General features: G+C 42.6%; 2 protein-coding genes and 1 long non-coding RNA gene across 4 annotated transcripts; all 3 read right to left on the reverse strand.

Moving 5' to 3' along the window:
• Positions 1-19: 19 nt before the first annotated feature.
• Positions 20-13,835, reverse strand: LOC130391329 (nectin-1-like). The gene is made up of 9 exons (XM_056601400.1): positions 13,504-13,835; positions 12,894-13,229; positions 12,566-12,793; positions 12,034-12,333; positions 11,087-11,168; positions 10,710-10,740; positions 2,087-2,239; positions 1,712-1,772; positions 20-1,627 (listed from the first exon to the last, which is right to left on the reverse strand). Exons 1-8 carry the CDS (start codon positions 13,535-13,537, stop codon positions 1,743-1,745), a joined length of 1,194 nt encoding a protein of 397 aa, XP_056457375.1. The 5' UTR covers positions 13,538-13,835; the 3' UTR covers positions 20-1,627; positions 1,712-1,742.
• Positions 7,895-18,589, reverse strand: LOC130391326 (B-cell receptor CD22-like). 2 transcript variants are annotated; one of them, XM_056601396.1, is made up of 9 exons: positions 18,501-18,589; positions 17,908-18,240; positions 17,580-17,807; positions 17,065-17,364; positions 16,628-16,709; positions 16,250-16,280; positions 15,642-15,800; positions 14,374-14,459; positions 7,895-9,130 (listed from the first exon to the last, which is right to left on the reverse strand). In XM_056601396.1, the coding sequence occupies exons 1-9, from the start codon at positions 18,538-18,540 to the stop codon at positions 9,064-9,066; spliced, it is 1,326 nt and encodes a 441-aa protein (XP_056457371.1). In that variant the 5' UTR covers positions 18,541-18,589; the 3' UTR covers positions 7,895-9,063. The 2 variants fall into 2 exon arrangements, with proteins under 2 accessions (XP_056457371.1, XP_056457370.1); XM_056601395.1 differs by lacking the exon at positions 7,895-9,130 and adding an exon at positions 13,954-14,289.
• Positions 18,590-19,596: 1,007 nt separating this feature from the next.
• On the reverse strand, positions 19,597-21,242 carry LOC130391337 (uncharacterized). Its single transcript, XR_008896886.1, has 3 exons — positions 21,108-21,242; positions 20,440-20,570; positions 19,597-20,093 (listed from the first exon to the last, which is right to left on the reverse strand). It is a non-coding gene; the product is annotated as an uncharacterized LOC130391337 (long non-coding RNA).
• Between the last annotated feature and the right edge of the window lie 391 nt (positions 21,243-21,633).

Genomic DNA, 21,633 nt, shown 5'->3' on the forward strand with positions numbered 1-21,633 from the left:
GTGTGTGTGTGTGTGTGTGTGTGTGTGTGTGTGTGTGTGTGTGTGTGTGTGTGTGTGTGGAAGCAGGCTGAGGCGGTGGTGAAGGTGTTGAGCCCTTCATATTTAGAATCTGGATACAATCTAGATTTTAAAAAAAAATGCAGAATCCACATATTTTTCACGGGCTGATGATATTGAATGATATTAAATCTCTTGTTTGAACAGGGCTAATAACACTAAATGAGGATATATAATCTTATGCATTCAGTCTTATTTTCGGATACATTGCAGAGATTGAAGCTCATGTTCAATTTACTTTGTAACAATTAGCATTACGCAAATGTACCAAATATAATCTTCACCAACCACATCTTGAGCGAACAATATCACATCTATGTAGGAGTTAATATGGTAATACGTATAATACATATCTGATATGGAATATTTTCTAACTTGTCAACAGTAATGTGAATGTGTAATAAAGTGTGGATTATCTGACGAAAGGGTTCTACGTTACAGTGCAGAACACAGCAGGATCCACTGTAGCCCTATGATGATAAACTCGTTAAATCTTCATTTTGTGTATTGAGCGTAATTCTGAACTACTGTGATTGATGGTCGACGGGACATTTTCTAGCAAAGGAGTCATGGAAGCAGGGTCATTCTTTTTTAAGGAATTATTTTTGATAACACACAATTTCAGAACAGGAGCCACAGTTTATAAGGAAGATTTTAATGGCATTTTTAAGAAACAAAAGTTAAAGAAGTGCAGCAATAATTATTTTTGACAATGGATTCTTTACATTTCAATAAATGTTGTTGTGCATGATGTTCCGATACTGTCCCCTAATGTGATTGATTAAAAACAACTATGATGTTCACAATTTGTATTATTCTTGAAGCAGAATGTTGTTACTGAGTTTTTATTCGTCATTGATTTTTCAAGATGTTATGTTTAGTATTGTAATAAAGGCCTTAATTTTTAAGTGTTGTGATGTTTTAATTTTTAAAGGGAAAAGTGATCCAAAACGTACTAGTATTACGCATACGTAAACATAGATTTTGAACTTTTTTTTTTTCATTAATACGATGACAACTGTAACTGAGTTAGACTGGGTTCGATTGTGGTCTCCTTACATGGGAGAAGTTTGCCGGTCTTTTCTGGCAGAATTTGTCGTGCCTAACCTAATAGTTGCGTTGCCTTAACCAAACAAAGTCTTTTTGTGTTGCCTAGCCTAACAAAGTTGTTGTGTTGCGGAAACCTAACCAAGTAGTAGTGAATTAATGTAATAAGTCAGCCAAGTCAAAAGATAACACAGGACTTTGCCCCTGGTCTCCTGGTCTCCTGGGAAGAACTCATTTGTTTGACCCATTCAGCAAAACCTCCATTCATCCACCACTCTTAAATTGTTGTAAAAAATGCAAACAATTGATGATTCTTCTATCTTTTGCTTAGATGGTTAAATTATATAGATTCCCATCACAAAACAAACTAAAGACTATTGCTAAAATACACATATTTTCAAGCAAAAGCATGCAGAGGCCTCCAATCGAGGCCTTCCAATCCCGGCTGTGCTCTTCTCATGTTGCTTCAGCCGCTGAGCTGTAGATCACAGAGTGTCCTGCTGCATCCCCTGCTTCTGTTGGTCTGAGGGAGAACAAGACACAGGGCAATGAACCAACAGACTCGTATCCCTGTACCAAGGACATAGAACCATTATGGTCGACCCACTGGAATGGCTGCTGCTTTGGGTCTCCGGGATTTACAGGTCTGTTTCTCCAAAATCCCGTTCCTGAAGAAAATAGAAGATCAGATGTCTTTAGATTTCTGTTGAGCGAAGCGACGGCAGAATATACCCTTTTTACAGAGGTGTCATCGTATTACAAACAGGTGTCACTCATAACACTAATGATGGTCCCTGTTATGTATCAGGGCCCAGGCTGCCCTAGTGAAGAAAAGTCTACTAACTTTGCCCTGGTACATAAAAGTAGTTGGTTTTATGAGTGAGAACTTGGGTTGCTTCTTCGAAAAGGGTCTATAGAGTGACAGTGAAAAAGGGCAATGAAGCAGAGTTGTTTATAGTATTGGAGAAGAGAACAGAACTACCTGTCCTGAGTCATGCGTGTGGATGTCATGGAGAACCTGGAGAGGAGTCAGTGACCGATTGGGTAATGAAGAGATGTTGGAATACAGGGGGTCCAGGTTGGGATTGGTTGAAGAGTTGGGGCTCCTCCCACTGGGGCTGCTGGTAGCCATGCTCTGTGTAGGGGGAATAGCTCAATCTATCAAATGTTTGTTTCAAAGTATGTGTTATTTGTATCCTGCAATTTAACAAACCGCGACGTTGTCTCTCTCCAAGGCTTCCGTACGTGGAGGTATGGTGAGCTTGGTCGGTATGGTAACATAGTATGCCTTAAAAACTGGTTTACCGGAAGTTAACAGATCAAAACAATCACCATCCATGTTTCTAAAGCATACGCATACCGTGTCAAATCCCACTGTCAAAACGTTAAGTTACATGTGTACCGCTTTAAGGCCCAGCCTGCGTTGTAGAGAGCCCGCAGTTCAGAAAGGCAAGTTCAAACAAATGCATCAAATTGTTCTTTTCAGATATAGACTTGAGATTTGGCATGCCATATTCGACCGCCGTGCCTATGTGTTTTTGACGCAATGTTAGAGCTGTTTAAACATCGGAGATGTGCATTTATCTCGCTTTAAAATTAATATCTCTGCCGTCTTTAGCCTTCTTGCCATAAATTTCACACCATATAGTCGCACAGTCACCTGGCACATGTGCGACGAGTTTACAGCTTTTACCACTTTCGGCACCAAAGCAGTTTATGTTGGTTGCACTCTGAAAGTTGTTCATCATGACGAAAGGTGCATGTATAACAAGTTTCATGCAAATGCTGAACTTCCAGGCCTTGTTATAGCGCCACCTTTGTGTTATTCCGGCCCATTTTTTTATTCCCTTCTTCATTTTACGAGTTCTTCAAGCCTGCAGATTATAACCTTTGGAGCTAAAAAGTCAGGCAAAATAAATAAATGATAACGATTACAATAGGGTTTCCTACGTCATTCGTAGGACCCCTAATTATTGAAACAAATATAAAGTGAAAGAAGATGAAAAGCCCCATTCACTCAGACTGGGGCTTGTCTTCCATCATACTTTAGATTAATAACCTAAAGTGTGATTTGTGGGTATACAAAGACAAAGTTACACTTTATATGCACTCACGTGTTGGTTTTCCTTGGTCTTTGGTTGTTTCCTGTCAAATTTTGAGAAAAAGCAGAGGCAGTAATCAACACGGAATAATTACTGAATTGTGGTTTCAGCTTTTCATGAAAATATAAAATGCCTCAGAGAAATAATTTTAATTTAGGTTCAGTTAAATAAAGGGCAAGCAACTATTGCACATTGGACTGCAGTACTATCACCATCAGTGATGCTATAACACGTTATTGGAGTTGCATTTGTCTACCTGACCAGTCCTTTCCCTCAGCCCTACACAGTAGCCACCATTGTAATAAGCAGCGTTTAGCCAGTCTACGAGGCTGTTCCTTCAATCTCACCAAGAACTGTTTTTTCTTCCTTCATTGGTCTGATAGACTCACCGTGAACAAAAGCAAACCAGCACTGTGAGTGCGACAAGGACAGTGACTACTACTCCAGATCTGATGAATATAGATGCTCTGCCTGATGAAAGATAGTTAGAAATGAACAATGGTAAGCAATAGTAGTCATTTGTAGGGTGGGATTACTGCTATGGACCAGGGCCGTGTCAAGGGACAGACCACAAACTTAATCTAGCAGTTGATAGGATATAATCTTGTCAATCTGAATTGAACAGAATGGTTGCGTATTTTACGACTGAATATTAGGGCCACACATGAAGATTTTTTTTTTTTTGGCGTGACGAGATTAAAGTCGACACGTCGACTTTAAAGTCAACATGACGACATTAAACTCGAAATGTCGAGAATAAAGTTGAAATATTATGTCGACTTTAATCTCGATTTGTCGACTTTAAAGTCGACATTAAACTCAAAATGTCTAGGATACAGTTGAAATTAGTTGTGAGAGATAGCAACCGCTCCACAGGGCCTGCACTGAATCCAATGGCTTGTGTGGATAATTTGGTAAAATTGTGTTTCAGAATCGGGTTCAACAATAAAGAGATCCTCGCTGTTTTAGCAATTTTATCAGCTTACCTTGTTGAGGTTCGGTTGTCTACATGTAACCGAAACATCAAAACATGTAACCAAATCGGATGTCCCTCTTCTCTCTCTCTCTCTCTCTCTCTCTCTCTCTCTCTCTCCCTCCCTCCCTCCCTCCCTCCCTCTCTCTCTCTCTCTCTCTCTCTCTCTCTCTCTCTTCTCTCAGTGGTGCAGTACCACTGTGTACGGGTGGGTTAGCAGCACTGCTGCTAGTCAGGTTCACGCTATTGCCTTTCAACACCTCTCCTTGAGGTTCGACCGACACCGTTGTGTTCCGTGGAAAGTCTGGTCAGGAAAACCCCCAATCATAGGTTTCAAATTAAAAGTGGCATCTTAATATCTCATCTTCTTAAAATAACTCATCTTCGATAAGTAACTGACTATTTTCTTTTGCCACAATAATGACATTTGGACATTTCTTTGGATAAAAGCATTGGATAAATTGAACAAATATATTTTTCACCTTCAATGCAATCATGAAGAAATTGTGCCTTCTACAAAGACCTTATGTATGCATAAGAATCCTCATCAACTCACTTTGAACATCGAGGGTTACTGTGTTGGACTGCAGTCCCTCCCAGGCACACTGGTAACTCCCTGCATCGTCCAGCCCGGCCCGGAACGTTGGACTGGCCACTGCTTTTCCATCTCGTGACCACACTACCATGTTGGCTGGGGGATAGCCAATACATTTTGTCTTGCAGATCAGACTCACCATGTCCCTCTCTACAACAACGGTCGGTAAAACGGCAGTGATCCCTGGGTCTAGTGAAGGAACAGAAGGTGCAGGCCTGCAATTTAACAAAATCAACATAAAATAAAACATTACATATATAAAATACCAACAGCAAGCAGTATGTAGCCTACCTTGAACGGTCAAAGTAATATGTGGTGAAATGAAATCATCATCATCTGTCTTTAATATAACAAAGTACCCTGCTTGGTCAGAGTCAAGCAGCTTCTTGATCCTCAATGTGCACGAACCAGATGTGTCACCCAGGTATTGAAAACCATTCATTGAGGAGGAGTTGAAGAAGGTATTTCCATTCCACCCGCCAGGTAGTGGCTCTCCTCTGTACCAGGTGACCAAGGTGACCCTATTACCGGGTGGATGGCTATAAGAGCATGGGATTGTTACTGATGTCCCTTTAAAAGCGCACTGGCTTTGGTACTCAACAGTCAAGTTGCTGCTCCACACGCCTTTTATAGGAAGGAGAAAAAAACATAAGGCAAGATAAGGTTTTATTTTAAATTACTTAAGAAATTAACCAAGCACCTTGTATAAATGATGTAATAACTATTCTAATTCCTTTGGTCACCAGTTAGTAGTAAGAGTAAGAGTAACGTTATTATTATTATTAGCAGATGCAGCACAGAGAAACCCTAAATACCTTTGAACAATCTAAGGCTGAGCCCATAAACAATACATTTAAAAAAATAAAAGTTGGACTATACCTTGAATGATGAGCAAAATCCCTAGAATTGTCATTTTCTTCGAACTATCCGTTACTGCAACTATAGCCTACAAACTGTCTTTGCTGCAGGCAAGAGGAAATGTAAAAAAAAGTTCCTCTTCCTAGAATGATTCTCAAAATGTAATGTTCTATGGCTTCCTATTTTTGTGTCGTGTTTGTCTTGTCTGCTGTGTTGAGCAAGACACTTAACCCTGACTGCTCCTGACAAGCTGGCTGTCGCCTTGCATGGTTGACTCTGCCGTTGGTGTGTTAATGTGTGTATTAAACGATCTATGTCACATTGGATAAAAGCATTTCCTAAATGCCCTAATTGTATTGATGCAAAGAGAGATGTTTTCTCTGTCTAAACAGGCGTGAACGGTTGCACGAGGGACAGTGGCGTAGCGTGGTTGCACAAGGCCCTGGTGCAAGTCTTGCGGTGGGCCCCCCACCATCCGCCCGCACGCATCACGAACATGCTTCCGCTCCCCATAGGGCCTTGGCGGCTAGGCCTACAGCCGAGGACCCAAAGACGAACAAGAACACACAATCATTATTAGAACCATGGACAGTGACTTAGCATCCCTACATCACACAAGACAAAATCCGAGCACAGAGGGAAAAGGACGCAAGCGCAATGATTATCAGAACCACGGACAGTGACTTGTTGCATCAGTGACACACTAGCCTACGATCAAAAACAGAATGCAAATAATCCAAAAAGCAAACATAGCCAATGGACACGTACTCCTGGCACAGCGGCCATTTAACCACAATAGAGGTGAAATCCAATTTCCTAGCTCTCTACTTCTCGAAGGAGAGTACGGCCAATCCACTCAATCGTTCCTGCCCCATGGCAATCCTTAGATAGGTCTTCATCAATTTGAGCTTGGATAATGACCACTGACTGGTAACTGGTAAGAAACATGGGCTTATGTCCCTGTTGTAGCGGTCAGCAAGGCGCTGTGCATGCTCATACAGGGCCTCATCAGTGGCACTATTCAGTTCTGAGGGTTGGATAGCCTGGAAAAGTTCACTGGTTTTACGCAGAGCAACAACGTCTGCAGTAGCTGATTGATAATAATGTCCAGGCTGCCATTGAAGAAATTGACCCTGAAGGGGCTTTTTTCTCTTCTGTACCTCTAGGGCCCTGGGGGGCCTCGTGAGCCCCATCGGGGGAAGCAGCATCCATAACTACGCCCCTGGTGGGGGATGTAGCCCACCACTGTGAATACCACCTCTGCGGATGGTGTAACACACATTCAATCTAGGTTGACTTGAGACAGGTTTTTCGTGTAGACAGCCTTCCTCACGGTAGCGTTGTCAAGTCACATGCTTGGCTCGTGTCGCCGGTCATCAAGCAGAGTATTAAGCTAGGGGGGAAGTCACGTGAACATTTTTCTGTGAAGCAACACCATGCCGCGCCTTACTTTCTCTATGCAACTGTCCTATTCCTAGGGCTTGCAGTGTATTACTTAACATTATCTGCGTTGGCATTGTCAAAAGCAATGTAAGCTGGAACCCCCTGGTCGCTCTGTGACCACCGCCCACGTTCAGGGAGATTGTGCAGACCATGGGTGTGTGTGTGTGTGTGTGTGTGTGTGTGTGTGTGTGTGTGTGCGTGCGTGCGTGCGTGCGTGCGTGCGTGCGTGCGTGCGTGCGTGCGTGCGTGCGTGCGTGCGTGCGTGCGTGCGTGCGTGCGTGCGTGCGTGCGTGCGTGCGTGCGTGCGTGCGTGCGTGCGCGCGCGCGTGTGTGCGTGTGCGCGCGTGTGTGTGTGTGTGTGGAAACAGGCTGAGGCGGTGGTGAGGATGTTGAGCCCTTCGTGTTTAGAATCCGGACACAATCTAGATTTAACAAACAAATAGAGAATCCACACATTTCTCACTTGTTAATAGGGCTGATGATATTAAACGATGATATTAAATCTCTTGTTTAAACAGGGCTAATAACAATAAATGAGGATGTTTTATCTTATGCATTCAGTGATCCATCAATTTTTTAATACATTGCAGAGATTGAAGCTCATGTTCAATTTATTTTGTAACAATTAGCATTACGCAAATGTACCAAATATAATCTTCACCAACCGCATCTTGAGCGAGGGAATAAATATTGCAATATGTATAATACATATCAGATATGGATTTTGTTCTAACTTGTCTTTTAACTAATGTGTAATAAAGCGTGTTTTGTCTGCTGAAAGGGTTCTGCTTTACAGTGCAGAACACAGAAGCAGGAACGACTGTAGCCCTATGATGATGTAATGAGCTCATTAAATCTTCATTTTGTGTATCGAGGGTAATTCCGAATTGCTTTGATTGATGGTCGACGATTTGACATTTTTTAGCAAAGGACTCATGGAAGGAGGTCATTCTTTTTAACTATTTATTTGTGATAACTCACAATATCAGAACAGAAGCAACAGTTTATAAGGCTGATTGTAATGACCTTTTTATGAAACACAGGTTAAAGAAGTGCAGCCAGCAATAATCATTTTGGACTATGAATTTTTTACATTCCAATATTATTTTTGATAACACACAATTTCAGAACAGAAGCCACAGTTTATAAGGAAGATTTTAATGGCATTTTTAAGAAACAAAAGTTAAAGAAGTGCAGCATTAATTATTTTGGACAATGGATTCTTTACATTTCAATAAATGTCGTTTTGCATGAAGTTCCGATACGGTCCCCTAAACAACCATGATGTTCACAATTAGTATTATTCTTGAAGCAGAATGTTGTTACTGAGCTTTTATGCATCATTGATTTTCATGATTTTATGTTCATTATGGTAATAAATGCCTTAATTTTTAAGTGTTCTGGTTGTGTTTTCACTTTAAAAGGGAAAAGTTATGCACAACCTATTACTGTTTCACATTCATAAACAAATCCTGATGGTAAAATCATGAGAATGATTTTGAAGCTGTGTAATTCATGAATACTATGTCCACTGTAACTGAGTTAGACTGGGTTAGATCGTGGTCTCCTTGCATTGGAGAAGTTTGACAGCCTTTTCTGGCAGAATTCGTCGTGCCTAACCCTCACCATGTAAACATAACCAAGTAGTTATGATTACATGGTAGTTGCGTTGCCTAAACCTAACAAATTTGTTTTGTTGCGTAATCCTAACCAAGTTGTTGTGTTGCTTAAACCTAACCAAGTAGTTGTAAATTAATAAGTCACCTTAGTCTACAAAATAATACAGGACCTTAACCCTGGTCTCCAGGGTACGACTCATGTGTTTGAACCATTCAGCCAATCCTTATATCTTTTTTTCAATCAAGGGTTAAATTCAGTAGATTCCCATCATATCACAAACAAAAGACTATTGCTAAAACACACAAATGTTAAACCAAAAGCATGCAGAGGCCTCCAATCGAGGCCTTCCAATCCCGGCTGTGCTCTTCTCATGTTGCTTCAGCCACTGAGCTGTAGATCACAGAGTGTCCTGCTGCATCCCCTGCTTCTGTTGGTCTGAGGGACAACAAGAGACAGGGCAATGAACCAACAGACTCGTATCCCTGTACCAAGGAAATAGAACCATTATGGTCAACCCACTGGAATGGCTGCTGCTTTGGGTCTCCGGGATTTACAGATCTGTTTCTCCAAAATCCCCTTCCTGAAGAAAATAGAAGATCAGATGTCTTTAGATTGTTGTGGAGCAAAGCGACAGCGGTATATTCCGTTTTTACAGAGGTGTCATCGTATGACAAACAGGTGTCACTCATAACACTAATGATGGTCCCTGTTATGTATCAGGGCCCAGGCTGCTCTAGTGAAGGTAAGTCTACTAACTTTGCCATGGTACATAAAAGTAGTTGGTTTTATGATTTAAAACTTGGGTTGCTTCTTCGAAAAGGGTCTATAGAGTGACAGTGAAAAAGGGCAATGAAGCAGAGTTGTTTATAGTATTGGAGAATAGAACAGAACTACCTGTCCTGAGTCATGCGTGTGGATGTCATGGAGAACCAGGGGAGGAGTCAGTGACCGACTGGGTAATGAAGAGACGTGTACGTTGGCATACATGGAGTCTGGGTCGGGATTGGTTGAAGAGTTGAGGCTCCTCCCAATGGGGCTGCTGGTAGCCATGCGTAGGGGGAACAGCTCAATCTATCAAATGTTTGCTTCAAAGTATGTGTTACTTGTATCCTGCAATTAAACAAACCGCGACGTTGTCTCTCTCCAAGGCTTCCGTACGTGGAGGTATGGTGAGCTTGGTCGGTATGGTAACATAGTATGCCTTAAAAACTGGTTTACCGGAAGTTAACAGATCAAAACAATCACCATCCATGTTTCTAAAGCATACGCATACCGTGTCAAATCCCACTGTCAAAACGTTAAGTTACATGTGTACCGCTTTAAGGCCCAGCCTGCGTTGTAGAGAGCCCGCAGTTCAGAAAGGCAAGTTCAAACAAATGCATCAAATTGTTCTTTTCAGATATAGACTTGAGATTTGGCATGCCAAATTCGACCGCCGTGCCTATGTTTTTTTGACGCAATGTTAGAGCTGTTTAAACATCGGAGATATGCATTTATTTCACTTTAAAATGTATATCTCTGCCGTCTTTAGCCTTCTTGCTATAAGTTTCACAGCATATAGTCGCACAGTCACCTGGCACATGTGCGACGAGTTTACAGCTTTAACCACTTTCGGCACCAAAGAAGTTTATGTTGGTTGCACTCTGAAAGTTGTTCATCATGACGAATGGTGCATGTATAACAAGCTTCATGCAAATGCTGAACTTCCAGGCCTTGTTATAGCGCCACATATGTGTTATTCTGGCCCATCTTTTCATTTTACGAGTTCTTCAAGCCTGCAGATTATAACCTTTGGAGCTAAAAAGTCAGGCAAAATAAATAAATGATAACGATTACAATAGGGTTCCTACGTCGTTCGTAGGACCCCTAATTATTGAAACAAATATAAAGTGAAAGAAGATGAAAAGCCCCATTCACTCAGACTGGGGCTTGCCTTCCATCATACTTTAGATTAATAACCTAAAGTGTGATTTGTGGGTATACAAAGACAAAGTTACACTTTATATGCACTCACGTGTTGGTTTTCCTTGGTCTTTGGTTGTTTCCTGTCAAATGTTGAGAAAAAGCAGAGGCAGTAATCAACACGGAATAATTGCTGAATGGTGGTTTCAGCTTTTCATGAAAATATAAAATGACTCAGAGAAATCATTTGAATTTAGGTTCAGTTAAATAACGGGCAAGCAACTATTGCACATTGGACTGCAGTACTATCACCATCAGTGATGCTATAACACGTTATTGGAGTTGCATTTGTCTACCTGCCCAGTCCTTTCCCTCAGCCCTACACAGTAGCCACCATTGTAATAAGCAGCGTTTAGCCAGTCTACGAGGCTGTTCCTTCAATCTCACCAAGAACTGTTTATTCTTCCTTCATTGGTCTGATAGACTCACCGTGAACAAAAGCAAACCAGCACAGTGAGTGCCACAAGGACAGTGACAACTACTCCAGATCTGATGAATATAGATGCTCTGCCTGCTGAAAGATAGTTAAAAAATAAACAGTGGTAAGCAATAGTAGTCATTTGTAGGGTGGGATTACTGCTATGGACCAGGGCCGTGTCAAGGGACAGAACACCAACTTAATCTAGCAGTTGATAGGATATAATCTTGTCAATCTGAATTGAACAGAATGGTTTCGTATTTACTCCACACAATGATACACAATGTTTATTTTAGTGCGAGCAATTTTATCAGCCTACCTTGTTGAGGTTTGGTTGTCTACACATGTAACCGAAACATGTAAACATGTAACCAAATCGGATGTCCCTCTATCGGAAGGACCTCTCTCTCTCTCTCTCTCTCTCTCTCTCTCTCTCTCTCCCTCCTTCTCTCTATCTCTTTCTCTCTCTCTCTCTCTCTCTCCCTCTCAATCCTTCCCTCCCTCTTTCTCTCTCTCTCTCTCTCTCTCTCTCTCTCTCTCTCTCTCTCTCTCTCTCTCTCTCTCTCTCTCTCTCTCTCTCTCTCTCTCTCTCCCTCCCTCCCTCCCTCCCTCTTTCTATCTCTCTCTCTCTCTCTCCCTCCCTCCCTCTTTTTCTCTCTCTCTCTCTCTCTCTCCCTCCCTCCCTCCCTCCCTCTCTCTCTCTCTCTCTCTCTCTCTCTCTCTCTCTCTCTCTCTCTCTCTCTCTCTCTCTCTCTCTCTCTCTCTCTCTCTCTTCTCCCTCCCTCCCTCCCTCTCTCTCTCTCTCTCTCTCTCTCTCTCTCTCTCTCTCTCTCTCTCTCTCTCTCTCTCTCTCTCTCTCTCTCTCTCTCTCTCTCTCCCTCCCTCCCTCCCTCTTTCTATCTCTCCCTCCCTCCCTCTTTCTCTCTCGCTCTCTCTTGCTCTATATAAACATACAGACCCAGTGTGGTTCCCTCGATCTGCAGCAGTGCAGAGGAGTTGCTCTCCCCCAGAGTATTCGTGGCCTGGCAGAGGTAATATCCTGTCTGAGAGGTCACCAGAGAGGCCAGGTGCAACACCTGTCCCGTTCCGATGGGGACCAGCATGGAGCTGACGGGGGGTGGTGCAGTACCACTGTACCACCACCAGGTGTAGTTGTGTACGGGTGGGTTGGCAGCACTGCTGCAGGTCAACTTCACGCTAATGCCTTTCAACAGCTCTCCTTGGGGTTCGACCCACACCGTTGTGTTCCGTGGATGGTCTGGTGAGGAAAACCCCCAATCATTGGTTTCAAATTAAAAGCGGCACCTTAAAGTCATCATTGATATGTAACTGACTATTTTTGTTTTGCCACAATAATGACATTTGGACATTCTTTGGATAAAAGCATTGTATAAATTAAAAAAAAAGAAAATTCACCTTCAATGCAATCATGAAGAAATTGTCCCTTATACAAAGACCTTATGTATGTATAAGAATCCTCATCAACTCACATTGAACATCGAGGGTTACTGTGTTGGACTGCAGTCCCTCCCAGGCACACTGGTAACTCCCTGCATCGTCCAGCCCGGCCCGGAACGTTGGACTAGCCACTGCTTTTCCATCTCGTGACCACACTACCATGTTGGCTGGGGGATGGCCAATACATTTTGTCTTGCAGATCAGACTCACCATGTCCCTCTCTTTAACAACGGTCGGTACAACGGCAGTGATCCCTGGGTCTAGTGAAGGAACAGAAGGTGCAGGCCTGCTATTTAACAAAAGCAACATAAAATAACATAACATTTATAAAATACCAACAGCAAGCAGTATGTAGCCTACCTTGAACGGTCAAATTGATATATGGGGCAGTGAAGTTATTATCTTCTGTCTTTAATATAACAAAGTACCCTGCTTGGTCAGGGTCATGTAGGCTGTTGATCCTCAATGTGCATAAACCAGATGTGTCACCCAGGTATTGAAAATGTCCATTCATTGAGGGGGGGTTGAAGAAGCGATATCCATCCCACCCGCCAGGTAGTGGCTCTCCTCTGTACCAGGTGACTGAAGTGACATTATGACCTGGTGGATGGCTATAAGAACATGGTATTGTTACTGATGTCCCTCTAAAAGCACACTGGCTTTGGTACTCAACAGCCAAGTCTCTGCTCCACACGCCTTTTGTAGGAAGGAGAAAAACATAAGGCAAGATGTAGTTTTATTTTAAATTACTTAAGAAAGTAACCAAGCACCTTTTATAAATGATGTAATAACTATTCTAAATATAATTCCTTTGGTCACCAGTTAGTAGTAAGAGTAAGATAAGACAGAATGTAAGTCAGAAAATGAACGTTATTAGCTGATGCAGCACAGAGAAACCCTAAATTCCTTTGTACAATCTAAGGCTGAGCCCATAATTTTAAACAATACATTTTACAAAGTTGGACTATACCTTGAATGATGAGCAAAATCCCTAGAATTGGCATTTTCTTCTAACCATCCGTTATTAAAAGCCTATATATAGCCTACAAACTGTCTTAGCTCAGGAGGTAGAGCTGTCGCCTTGCATGGTTTACTCTGCTAATGGTGTGTCAATGTGTGCATTAACCGATGTATGTCACTTTGGATAAAAGCATTTGCTAAATACCCTAATAGGGGATTATCACGCTGATACGTAGTACTTCCGCATTCTGTGATCTTTGTGCACTATCACATCCGGTTAATCATGGGGGAAGTTTGACGGCCTTTTCTGGCAGTATTCGTCGTGGCTAACCCTCACCATGTCAACATAACCAAGTAGTTATGTTGACATGGTAGTCGTGTTGCCTAAACCTAACAAATTTGTTTTGTTGCTTAATCCTAACCAAGTTGTTCTGTTGCTTGAACCTAACCAAGTACTTGTAAATGAATAGGTCACCTTAGTCTAAAGAATAATACAGGACCTTAACCCTGGTCTCCAGGATACAACTCATGTGTTTGACCCATTCAGCCAATCCACCACTCTTAAATGGTTTTAAAAACTGCAAACCATCGATGATTCTTATATCTTTTGTTTAATCAAGGGTTAAATTCAGTAGATTCCCGTCATAACACAAACAAAAGACTGTTGCTAAAACACAAAAGCATGCAGAGGCCTCCAATCGAGGCCTTCCAATCCCGGCTGCACTCTTCTCATGTTGCTTCAGCCACTGAGCTGTAGATCACAGAGTGTCCTGCTGCATCCCCGGCTTCTGTTGGTCTGAGGGAGAACAAGACACAGGGCAATGAACCAACAGACTCGTATCCCTGTACCAAGGACATAGAACCATTATGGTCAACCCACTGGAATGGCTGCTGCTTTGGGTCTCCGGGATTTACAGGTCTGGTTCCACCAAAATTGCCGAGGATGGAATAGGCAATTTCCCCTCCCTGAGGAAAATAGAAGATCAGAAGTCTTTAGATATCTGTGGAGGGCAGCGAAGGCAGTATATACCCTTTTTATAGAGGCGTCATCTCATGACAATCAGGTGTCAATCATAACACTAATGATGGTCCCTGTTCTGTATCAGGGCGCAGGCTGCTCTAGTGAAGATAAGTCTGGTACATAAAAATAGTTAGTGTTATGATTTAAAACTTGGGCTGCCTCTTTGAAAAGGGTCTATAGCAGTCATACTCAAGTAGCGGCCCGCGGGCCTTTTGTGGCCCGCGGGGTGTCTATTAATGGCCCTCGAGCTGTTTTGAAAAGTTTTTTTTAATTATTAAAAAAAAAAAAAAAAAAAAAAAAAAAAAATCGTGCTGGGCGCTCTTATTTTGAAACCGCGCGCCGCGATCTCACTACGAGGCTGGGGGTTGCAACGATAAACAGATAGCACTCCAGCCCACAGACCGCTCCAGCCCTCCCAAACTCGAGGCAGACAGTCCATCTCAGCAGCAGTCAAGGCCGATTTAGGGTCGTTTTAGACGCAGAGACGTAAGCACGTAATTTACACAAGGACCTTGTTTTAGACAAGTTTTGATTCACGGTTCCTTTAAGGTTCCTTAAGGATTGCGCGTGTTGCAAGGGGATTCTCCGCCAGAACAGTAGGGGGAGCAACGAACGAATCTGTGGGCGTGGAAGTGGAAAACGCTGGCTTGTTTATATTTATAATTATCATAATTCGTTCTTGTGTTTTCTTCTTCTCCTTCTTCAAAATTCTTCATTTGCTTCTGTCACGGCCTTTTAAAAATGGCGCTATTATGCTGTATAACCGGAAATGTGAGACTCCTGAAAGGATGTGGTTAGCTGGCCAATCACAGTCTTTGCGAGCTGCGTAGGGCCGTAGTGTTTTAGTCGCATAGTCAGGAATTTTGGGCGACGCACTTAAGCACGTAAGGGGGGATATTTTACCGCGCAAGGGGGGGTTATGTATCTTACGTGCTTACGCGTAACGTCTAAAACAGAGCATATAACGGCCTCAGTCACACGTATACCGACCGGCCCCTTGAGTCACTGAAAAAAAAAATTGTGGCCCCTCATCATTTCTACTTGAGTACCCCTGGTCTATAGAGTGAGAGTGAAAATGAGCAATGAAGCAGAGTTGTTTTTAGTGCTGGAGAAGAGAAGAGAACTACCTGTGCTGAGTCATGCGTGTGGACGTCATAGAGAACCTGGGGAGGAGTCAGTGACCGACTGGGTAATGAAGAGACGTGTACGTTGGCATACATGGAGTCTGGGTCGGGATTGGTTGAAGAGGTGAGGCTCCTCCCACTGGGGCTGCTGGTAGCCACGCTCTGGGTAGGGGAAATGTCTCAATCTATCAAATGTTTGTTTCAAAGTATGTGTTATTTGTAACCTGCCATTTAAAAAAAATGCCTTTTTTCCTGTTTTGTAACAGAGATAGTCTACCAAAGAGAAACAGAATTGGGTGAGTGGATGAGGAGAGGGAAGTGAATTAACAGAGTCGCCAGGCTACACAGTGTTCATTTCAAACCTTTACAGACACTTTTTTACAATTTACTCCTGATGACCGAGTTTGTGTTCGGTGTTATTAGTCAATTGCTCTCTTACAGATACCCGCCTTCAGCAACATGATTGCAAGAAGAATTATTAAAACAAAAATAAAGTTAAAGAAAGGGAAAAGCCCTCAGAATGGGGCTTGTCTTCCATTAGACTTGGATTAATAAGATAAATTGTGATTTTTGGGTCTACAAAGAAACCGTTACACTTGATATGCACTCACGTGTTGGTTTTCCTTGGTCTTTTGTTGTTTCCTGTTCAAATGTTGAGAAAAAGACATCGCAGTAATCCACACAGAATATTTACTGAATGGTGGTTTCAGCATGTCATGAAAATATAAAATGCCTCTGAGAAATCATTTTAATTTAGGTTCAGTTAAATAAAGGGCAAGCAACTATTGCACATTGGACTGCAGTACTATCACCATCAGTGATGCAATAACACGTTATTGGAGTTGCATTTGTCTACCTGACCAGTCCTTTCCCTCAGCCCTACACAGTAGCCACCATTGTAATAAGCAGCGTTTAGCCTGTCCACTATTCTGTTCCTTCAATCTCACCATTAACTGTTTATTCTTTCTTCTTTCGTCTCCTTGACTCACCGTGACCAAAGGCAAACCAGCACAGTGAGGGCTACGAAGACTGTGACTCCTACTCCAGATAAGATTAACACAGATTCTCTGCCTGGAGAAAGATAGTTAGAAATTAACAATGGTAAGCAAGGGTAGTCATTTGTAGGGTGGGATTATGGGCCAGGGGCTCGTTAAGAGGCAGACCATCAACTTAATCTAGCAGTTGATAGGATTTAATATTGTCAATCATGCATAATGCTACACAACGGTTATTTTAGTGTGCGCAATTTTATCGGCCTACTTTGTTGAGGTTTGGTCGTCTACACCGAATCAGATGTCCCTCTATCGGAAGGACCTCCCTCTCTCTCTCTCTCTCTCTCTCTCTCTCTCTCTCTCTCTCTCTCTCTCTCTCTCTCTCTCTCTCTCTCTCTCTCTCTCTCTCTTTCTCTACATATGAACATACAGACCCAGTGTGGTTCCCTCAATCTGCAGCAGTGCAGAGGAGTTGCTCTCCCCCAGAGTATTCGTGGCCTGGCAGAGGTAATATCCTGTCTGAGAGGTCACCAGAGAGGCCAGGTACAACACCTGTCCCATTCCGATGGGGACCAGCATGGAGCTGGCGGGGGGTGGTGCAGTACCACTGTACCACCACCAGGTGTAGTTGTGTACGGGTGGGTTGGCAGCACTGCTGCAGGTCAGGTTCACGCTATTGCCTTTCAACACCTCTCCTTGGGGTTCGACCCACACCGTTGTGTTCCGTGGAAGGACTGGTCAGGAAAACAATCATAGGTTTCAAATTAAAGTCATCATTGATAAGTAACTGACTATTTTTGTTTTGCCACAATAATGACATTTGGACATTTCTTTGGATAAAAGCATTGGATAAATTAAACAGATATATTTTTCACCTTCAATGAAATCATGAAGAAATTGTCCCTTATGCAAAGACCTTCTGTATGTATAGGGATCCTCATCAACTCACATTGAACATCGAGGGTTACTGTGTTGGACAGCAGTCCCTCCCAGGCACACTGGTAACTCCCTGCATCGTCCAGCCCGGCCTGGAACGTTGGACTGGCCACTGCTTTTCCATCTCGTGACCACACTACCATGTTGGCTGGGGGATAGCCAATACATTCTGTCTTGCATATCAGAGTCACCATGTCCCTCTCTACAACAACGGTCGGTACAACGGCAGTGATCCCTGGGTCTAGTGAAGGAACAGAAGGTGCAGGCCTGCTATTTAACAAAATCAACTTAAAATAACATTACATTTATAAAATACCAACAGCAAGCAGTATGTAGCCTACCTTGAACGGTCAAAGTAATATCTGGGGCAGTGAACTTTTTATCTTCTGTCCTTAATATAACAAAGTACCCTGCTTGGTCAGAGTCAAGCAGCTTCTTGATCCTCAACGTGCACGAACCAGATGTGTCACCCAGGTATTGAAAACCATTCATTGAGGAGGAGGTGAAGAAGGGATATCCAGTCCACCCGCCAGTTCTTGGCTCTCCTCTGTACCAGGTGACGGAAGTGACCTTATTACCGGGTGGATGGCTATAAGAGCATGGTATTGTTACTGATGTCCCTTTAAAAGCGCACTGGCTTTGGTACTCAACAGCCAAGTCTCTGCTCCACACGCCTTTTATAGGAAGGAGAAAAACATGAGACAACATGAGGTTTCCTTTAAATGACTTTAGAAAGCAACCTAGCACCTTGTATAAATGATGTAATAACCATTCTAAATGTAATCTCTTTGGTCACCAGTAAGAAGATCAGACAGAATTTAAGTCCGAAAATTAACGTTATGAGCAGATGCTGCGCAGAGAAACCCTAAACACAGTTTAACAAACTAAGGCGGAGCCCATAAACAATAAATGTTTTTCAAAAGATGGACTATACCTTGAATGATGAGTAAAATCCCTAGAATGGTGCGAGTCATTTTCTTTAACCACCCGGTATTGAAACTAGCCTACAAAATGTCCTTCAGGGAAACCAGAGGAAATTATGTCACACATTAAGCCAATCGTATCTTTTTTACCGGCAACGTAAAAAAAAAAAAAAAATTCCACTTCCCTAAAATGATTATATCTACATTCATTTAACGTTGATGTTTGTATGTGGCTCTGGACATTTTGGTGTCCTAAGTGGGGGATTTGGCTCTTACTTCTTCTTATCAGCACTTTGTTCATCGACATACTTGCTTTCACATGATTTACTCTCGCTCTTTATATCTATGTTATTATGTGCCTTTAGATGCAGTTATTATATGACAGTTGTTTATGTGTTCTCATTTACGCTCATCGCAATCTGCCCCGGTGGTGTTATAGCCCTGTTAATCCACAAAGTGGCGCTGCCGCCCTGTGATATGGAAAAGACAATCGAGTCGTCTGAGGGCGCACTCACACTAGGCCATCTGTACCGTGCCCAAGTCCGTTCCCCCCCTGTAACGTGCTTAAGTACGATTGCGCCCCCGCCCTGCTGTGCGCTGGCCTGTGCTGCAACTGGGCCTGAGTACGGTTGCCTCTCGTACATACGTCATCAGGTCGTAATACGTCACCACCAAGTGTCCGCTGCTTAGTAGAACAACAAAGAGAACACAGTTGACACTTTATACTGACTTTGTTGCTCATTTGGAGCCGTTCTACTCAGATACAGCCCTCTCTACTGAACATTTTTACACTGCCAAATAGTCCGTTTTATGCATTCCTATTTTGCGGCACGGCCCGCACGTTTACACTCCCCGAGGTAAATTGCCTGCTTGAGCTAGAAACCCGATTTACCCTCCCGGACCCTGCACACATTGGTGGTTTATTGGGTTTAATTCTGTTGCAAACGCGGTTAGCTGCAATAAATGACGGCTAACTAGCAATCATTTATGTCTGTGTTTATTTTTGTCCATGTCGAAAGATAATTCAAAACCAAGCAAAAATATTTTTAATTGCTTTAAATATTGATCAACACAATGATCGGTGAAGCAAATTTATAGTTTCTCATTTATCAGGTTTTGTAATTTTTAGCGTTAAAGTCGGAAAATGACAACTTAAATGACTGTTATCGCTGTTTCATCAATCAAGCAAATTCAGTTATACCAACATTCATTTAGAATTGCATACCAAATTCGAACAAAGACATCAATTATGCAAATTAGTTGTTGTCATCTGTTTTCCCTCTGCAGGAGTGCTAGCAAAAACACATAGGATGCTGTTTGTTTCTTGAACATGTATTTTAAATACTTTTTTCACTTCAGCATTAAGGTTTAAAGATAGAAGACAAAAGCGTAGTAACATAAATTATCCTCTAGAGACAGAACGCCCTACGTTGACCACGTGGTCCAATAAAGGCTGGGGTATCTTGTGTTTCAAGTTCAATATGCTTCAGCTAAGTTAGGAAAGCCTTCACATATAATGTTATATTTTGTATCCCACAATCCTCTCTGGTCTTGGGAAAACGGGAGCCAATTATGTGTTGTCCGCTCACAGGTGATGGGTTACCCTGCAAGGAAAACAAAAGTGGGAAGAGAGAAAGTGAGTGAAAACACTTTATTTTCATATTTGACTATCATGTGGTGTCAAAAGCTTAACCATCATATCAGACCTTCCTTTTTCGTCTGGTTCGATAGTGATGCTAAACATAATAATAATAATAATAATACATTTTATTTATAATGCACTTTATATTCAAGAATCTCAAAGTGCTTCAGAGAAAAAAAACATAAACATATAGGTAAACAACATCATGTCACACGTTTAAATGAAAGAATGGATGAATGAATGTATGTATGGATGAACACAAGTTAAAAGAGTGGATTGAATCAAAAACGGGGTACCGAGAGAGCTACCTTGGATTGGTTCTTCTGACTGCTGTGTCTAGCGGCGTTGCTGCGACAGCAGGTTGTAAACAACGTTAGAAGAATCCTTTGGTTCTTTGCTTCTACCCTGAGGCAGCTTGGGGACTTCCACCTGGTCCACACTTTACCACCCAAAGAGCACAAAGTAGAAATAGTCCTCGAGTTGGAGGGATACTACTAACAATAATAATAACAATGTAGATAGTAGGCTAGCACCTCAACTTGTCAAACATATTTCAAATGTTTAAGGATGTTTAAATGTCTAAGGCCCCGTCCACACGAAGCCGAAACAGTTACGGTTTCGATCTATCAGGTTTCGGAGTATCTCCGTAAAGACGGAGTCAAGCGAAACCGGGTAGATCTGTAGAAACGCTGTAGTACACATTCCAGGCCCATAAGGGGCGCTGCTTCTGCTACAGCAATCCAGAAGGAAAATAAATAAGAAGAAGAGGCGAGCATGCGCATAAAGGGTGAGACTCCGCGGGCTTAACAGTCATTGGCTAGAGGGTCGAGGGGTGGGGTGATGACGTCATGGTTTACGGTTTCAGTCGGTTTCAGGCGTCCACACGAATCCAAAACGAAACCCAAAAAGATTTGGGACTAGGTCCATAGTCATAACCCTAACCCTAGCCCTAGCCCTAACCCTAAATCCAGTTTACCTGGGTACTCTGGAGTAGTGGATGGTGATGTAGTTGGGGGCGGGACTCGGGACGTTTTCCTGCTCTGTGATTGGTGGAGCGTCCTTCAGTGGAACAATGGCAGGGTGGGAGCTATCACTCACCTCCTCTTCTGGCTCCTCCTCCTAAACACAAACAAGGACAGATGCACGAAAATGCACTCGCATGCACACACACACACACACACACACACACACACACACACACACACACACACACACACACACACACACACACACACACACACACACACACACACACACACACACACAGATTATGAGAAAATAATCAAAGGACACATAGTGTAGTCATAAGAACAGCTGTGTGTGTGTGTGTGTGTGTGTGTGTGTGTGTGTGTGTGTGTGTGTGTGTGTGTGTGTGTGTGTGTGTGTGTGTGTGTGTGTGTGTGTGTGTGTGTGTGTGTGTGTGTGTGTGTGTGTGTGTGTGTGTGTGTTTGTGTGTGTGTGTGTGCGTGTGTGTACCGGGATATCGGACATCTTGTCGGTTC

Source organism: Gadus chalcogrammus, chromosome 11 (genome assembly GCF_026213295.1).
Source record: "Gadus chalcogrammus isolate NIFS_2021 chromosome 11, NIFS_Gcha_1.0, whole genome shotgun sequence".
Classification (NCBI taxonomy): domain Eukaryota; kingdom Metazoa; phylum Chordata; class Actinopteri; order Gadiformes; family Gadidae; genus Gadus; species Gadus chalcogrammus.